Here is a 5,438-nt window from a genome sequence, read left to right on the forward strand (position 1 = left end):
TAGATTTGTATCATGATGAATGTGTTCAAAACTCGTTTTTGTTCTTCCCCTCCCCTCCCCTCCCCCTCTCTCCTCTCTCCCCCTTCTATCTCTCCCTCCCCTCCCCTCCCCTCCCCTCTCTCCTCTCTCCCCCCTTCTATCTCTCCCTCCCCTCCCCTCCCCTCCCCTCTCTCCTCTCTCCCCCCTTCTATCTCTCCCTCTCCCCCTCCCCCTCTCCCCCTCTCTCTTTTTCCCTCTCTCTTTTTCCCTCTCTCTTTCTCTCTCTCTCTCTCTCTCTCTCTCTCTCTCTCTCTCTCTCTCTCTCCTCTCTCTCTCCCCCTTTCTATCTCTCCCTCTCCCTCTCCCCCTCTCTCCTCTCCCCCCTTTCTATCTCTCCCTCTCTCCCCTCCCCCTCTCCCCCTCTCTCTCTTTCCCTCTCCCCCTTTCTCTCTCCCTCCCCTCCCCCTCTCTCTCTCTCCCCCCCTTCTATCTATCCCTCTCCCCCTCCCCCTCTCTCCCCCTCTCTCTTTTTCCCTCTCTCTCTCTCTCTCTCTCTCTCTCTCTCTCTCTCTCTCTCTCTCTCTCTCTCTCTCTCTCTCTCTCCCCCTCTATCTCTCCCTTTCTCTCTCTCCCTCCCCCCTCTCTCCCCTCTCTCTCTTTCCCTCTCCCCCTTTCTATCTCTCCCTCTCTCCCCCCCCCTCTCCCCTCTCTCTCTCTCTCCCCCCTTTCTATCTCTCCCTCTCCCCCTCTTCCCCCTCTCTCTCTCTCTCTCTCTCTCTCTCTCTCTCTCTCTCTCTCTCTCTCTCTCTCTCTCTCTCCCCCTCTCTCTCTCAGGTTCATGCAGGACCTAGAGGACATGTTGGGTTTCAGACCCTACTCTTTCTATTTCTATATGTGGAAGTACGTGTCTCCTGCCTGTCTCACCGTGCTCATCGTTGCCACGGTGATAGAGATGGCCGTCAGTCCTGCAGGGTACAACGCCTGGGTGGAGGAACTGGTCAGTGAATCATCTCTCTCGTTGTAGCTTCTCTGTCTCGTTCTCTTTTTCATCCTCTGTCTTACTATCTGCTTTGTTTTTCAGATGTGCATTCGCTTTTTAATTGTTCTGTTCTAAGACTTTCCTGCCAGTTCAATGATTGTTTAGATAGTACATGTTTGTTTAATGATTTAATACATTCACTCACTCTCCTCTCTCCTTCCTCTTGCCCCCTTCCCACCCCCAGGCGTCGGAGAAGTTCCTCTCCTACCCTCCGTGGGCTCTGGGCGTAGCCTACTCCCTCATCATCGCCGCCATGCTTCCTCTCCCCTGCGTTTTCATCGCCCGCCACTTCAACCTGCTCTCTGACGGCTCCAACAAGCTGTCCGTCTCCTACCGTAAAGGCATGACCAAGGAACTCTCTGGCCTAGAGGAGGAGAACGAGTCCCGCTTCATCCTCGGTAAAGGCACCCCCAGCCCCAGCCCCTCGCCCATGCCTTCTCACCGCCCCTACCTGGGGCCCGGCGGAGCCCAGGAGATGACCAATACGGCTGGATATGGTACCGGGACACCGACCAAGACGGGTTATCAGAATATTAATTCGCCGGAGTCCGAACTATGATTGATCTGACTGACTGAAGCACAAGACACCCTATCTATCAAACACAACTCAAGAGAGAGAGAGAGAGAGAGAGAGAGAGAGAGAGAGAGAGAGAGAGAGAGAGAGAGAGAGAGAGAGAGAGAGAGAGAGAGAGAGAGAGAGAGAGAGAGAGAGAGAGAGAGAGAACACTGCCGGGGGGGGGGGGGGGTCAGTGTAACCTGACCCCCTCCACTTCATTCCTCCATTACAGAACAGCATCTCTCCATCCATAATAATTAGGATCTCTTCTTCCCCAGGTAATGTGGTGAAGAGGTACGGTGTGTTTTGGTGTAACTGTGTTAAAGTCAAACACTGCAATACGACGGCCTCACTGATCATAGACCTTGTGGGTTTATTTTGGGCGATGGAAGGAGCCGTGTTATCTCAGGAAGCTCTTAAAGTCCTTTCTTCATTCCATAAAAGAGGATTATATCCCATAGAGTAGAAGGGGATTCAGACTAGCACACAGCATTTTCCACTTCACGAAGCATCACTTGCTTCTCTCACTTTTATCACATGAAACAATCTTTACAGACCCTCTTAGTGGAAATCCGACCGGGGTGCATCCTGAATGGAATCCTATGGGCTCTGGTCTAAAGTAGTGCACTATATTGGGAAGAGGGGTCCATAGGGCTCTGGTCAAAAGTAGTGCACTATATAGGGAAGAGGGATCCATAGGACTCTGGTCAGAAGTAGTGCACTATATAGGGAAGAGGGATCCATAGGACTCTGGTCAGAAGTAGTGCACTATATAGGGAAGAGGGATCCATAGGACTCTGGTCAGAAGTAGTGCACTATATAGGGAAGAGGGATCCATAGGACTCTGGTCAGAAGTAGTGCACTATATAGGGAAGAGGGATCCATAGGACTCTGGTCAGAAGTAGTGCACTATATAGGGAAGAGGGATCCATAGGACTCTGGTCAGAAGTAGTGCACTATATAGGGAAGAGGGATCCATAGGACTCTGGTCAGAAGTAGTGCACTATATAGGGAATAGGGTCTAAAGTAGTGCACTATATAGGGAATAGGGTCTAAAGTAGTGCACTATATAGGGAATAGGGTCTAAAGTAGTGCACTATATAGGGAATAGGGTCTAAAGTAGTGCACTATATAGGGAATAGGGTGTCATTTGTGACGCATCCTCAGTAGTAAACCAGTCTTCAACAACATCGTACCTTAACTCTTAAAGGTGAGCTATTGTACCCACCCAGTAAAATGGATCGCCTTCTTTCTTTATTGTTATTTACAATGTGTTGTGAGACCTAGAAATCATTATATTGACATGTAAACCTACATGTTAGGAGAGGAAGGTTTAGCCTGAAGATGAAGGTTTACTGTTCACCTAGCTGTAAAGAACAGCCCCCCCTCTCTCTACTGTTCACCTAGCTGTAAAGAACAGCCCCCCCTCTCTCTACTGTTCACCTAGCTGTAAAGAACAGCCACCTCTCTCTCTACTGTTCACCTAGCTGTAAAGAACAGCCCCCCTCTCTCTCTACTGTTCACCTAGCTGTAAAGAACAGCCCCCTCTCTCTCTACTGTTCACCTAGCTGTAAAGAACAGCCCCCTCTCTCTCTACTGTTCACCTAGCTGTAAAGAACAGCCCCTCTCTCTCTACTGTTCACCTAGCTGTAAAGAACAGCCCCCCTCTCTACTGTTCACCTAGCTGTAAAGATCAGCCCCCTCTCTCTCTACTGTTCACCTAGCTGTAAAGAACAGCCTCCCCTCTCTCTCTACTGTTCACCTAGCTGTAAATAACAGCCCCTCTCTCTCTACTGTTCACCTAGCTGTAAAGAACAGCCCCCTCTCTCTACTGTTCACCTAGCTGTAAAGAACAGCCCCCTCTTTCTCTACTGTTCACCTAGCTGTAAAGAACAGCCCCTCTCTCTCTATTGTTCACCTAGCTGTAAATAACAGCCCCCCTCTCTACTGTTCACCTAGCTGTAAATAACAGCCCTCTCTCTCTACTGTTCACCTAGCTGTAAATAACAGCCCCCTCTCTCTCTACTGTTCACCTAGCTGTAAAGAACAGCCCCCCTCTCTCTCTACTGTTCACCTAGCTGTAAAGAACAGCCCCCATATCTAACTTAACACAGAGCAGTAGTGTCATTCTACCCCACTTCTCCCCTAAACCCCACGTCGCCCCTAAAACCCCACGTCGCCCCTAAAGCCCCACGTCGCCCCTAAAACCCCACGTCGCCCCTAAAGCCCCACGTCGCCCCTAAAACCCCACGTCGCCCCTAAAACCCCACGTCGCCCCTAAAGCCCCACGTCGCCCTAAAACCCCATGTCGCCCCTAAAACCCCACGTCGCCCCTAAAGCCCCACGTCGCCCCTAAAACCCCACGTCGCCCCAAAAACCCTACGTCGCCCCTAAAGCCCCTAAAACCCCACGTTGTCCCTAAAGCCCCATGTCGCCCCTAAAACCCCACGTCGACCCTACAACCCCACGTCGCCCCTAAAACCCCACGTCGCCCCTAAAGCCCCACGTCACCCCAAAAGCCCCACGTCGCCCCTAAAACCCCACATCGCCCCTAAAGCCCCACGTCGCCCCTAAAACCCCACGTCGCCCCTAAAGCCCCACGTCGCCCCTAAAGCCCCACGTCACCCCTAAAGCCCCACGTCGCCACTAAAACCCCACGTCGCCCCTAAAGCCCCACGTCGCCCCTAAAGCCCCACGTCGCCCCAAAAACCCCACGTCGCCCCTAAAACCCCACGTCGCCCTAAAGCCCCACGTCGCCACTAAAGCCCCACGTCGCACCTAAAACCCCACGTCGCCCCTAAAACCCCACTTCGCCCCTAAAACCCCACGTCGCCCCTAAAACCCCACGTCGCCCCTAAAGCCCCACGTCGCCCCTAAAGCCCCACGTCGCCACTAAAGCCCCACGTCGCACCTAAAACCCCACGTCGCCCCTAAAACCCCACTTCGCCCCTAAAACCCCACGTCGCCCCTAAAACCCCACGTCGCCCCTAAAACCCCACGTCGCCTCCCCTAAAGCCCCACGTCGCCCCTAAAACCCCACGTCGCCCCTAAAACCCCACGTCGCCCCAAAAACCCCACTTCGCCCCTAAAACCCCACGTCGCCCCTAAAACCCCACGTCGCCCCTAAAACCCCACGTCGCCCCTAAAGCCCCACGTCGCCCCTAAAACCCCACGTCGCCCCTAAAACCCCACGTCGCCCCTAAAGCCCCACGTCGCCCCTAAAACCCCACGTCGACCCTACAACCCCACGTCGCCCCTAAAACCCCACGTCGCCCCTAAAGCCCCACGTCGCCCCAAAAGCCCCACGTCGCCCCTAAAACCCCACGTCGCCCCTACAGCCCCACGTCGCCCCTAAAACCCCACGTCGCCCCTAAAGCCCCACGTCGCCCCTAAAGCCCCACGTCGCCACTAAAGCCCCACGTCGCACCTAAAACCCCACGTCGCCCCTAAAACCCCACTTCGCCCCTAAAACCCCACGTCGCCCCTAAAACCCCACGTCGCCCCTAAAACCCCACGTCGCCCTAAAGCCCCACGTCGGCACTAAAGCCCCACGTCGCAGCTAAAACCCCACTTCGCCCCTAAAACCCCACGTCGCCCCTAAAACCCCACGTCGCCCCTAAAACCCCACGTCGCCCCTAAAGCCCCACGTCGCCCCTAAAGCCCCACGTCGCCCCTAAAACCCCACGTCGCCCCTAAAACCCCACGTCGCCCCAAAAACCCCACTTCGCCCCTAAAACCCCACGTCGCCCCTAAAACCCCACGTCGCCCCTAAAACCCCACGTCGCCCCTAAAGCCCCACGTCGCCCCTAAAACCCCACGTCGCCCCTAAAACCCCACGTCGCCCCTAAAACCCCATGTCGCCCC

General features: G+C 54.3%; 1 protein-coding gene across 1 annotated transcript in view; it reads left to right on the plus strand.

Annotated features, from left to right (window-relative positions):
• LOC124023396 (sodium-dependent neutral amino acid transporter SLC6A17-like) overlaps positions 1-1,710 on the plus strand; it is a 52,474-nt gene extending 50,764 nt beyond the window's left edge. The window contains exons 11-12 of the mRNA XM_046337919.1: positions 814-976; positions 1,203-1,710. Coding sequence (XP_046193875.1) covers positions 814-976; positions 1,203-1,577 — 538 coding nt within the window. The 3' untranslated portion in view covers positions 1,578-1,710. The remainder of the gene's footprint in view (positions 1-813; positions 977-1,202) is intronic.
• Positions 1,711-5,438: the final 3,728 nt, after the last annotated feature.

The sequence above is a fragment of the Oncorhynchus gorbuscha genome, linkage group LG03, assembly GCF_021184085.1.
Source record: "Oncorhynchus gorbuscha isolate QuinsamMale2020 ecotype Even-year linkage group LG03, OgorEven_v1.0, whole genome shotgun sequence".
Taxonomy (NCBI): domain Eukaryota; kingdom Metazoa; phylum Chordata; class Actinopteri; order Salmoniformes; family Salmonidae; genus Oncorhynchus; species Oncorhynchus gorbuscha.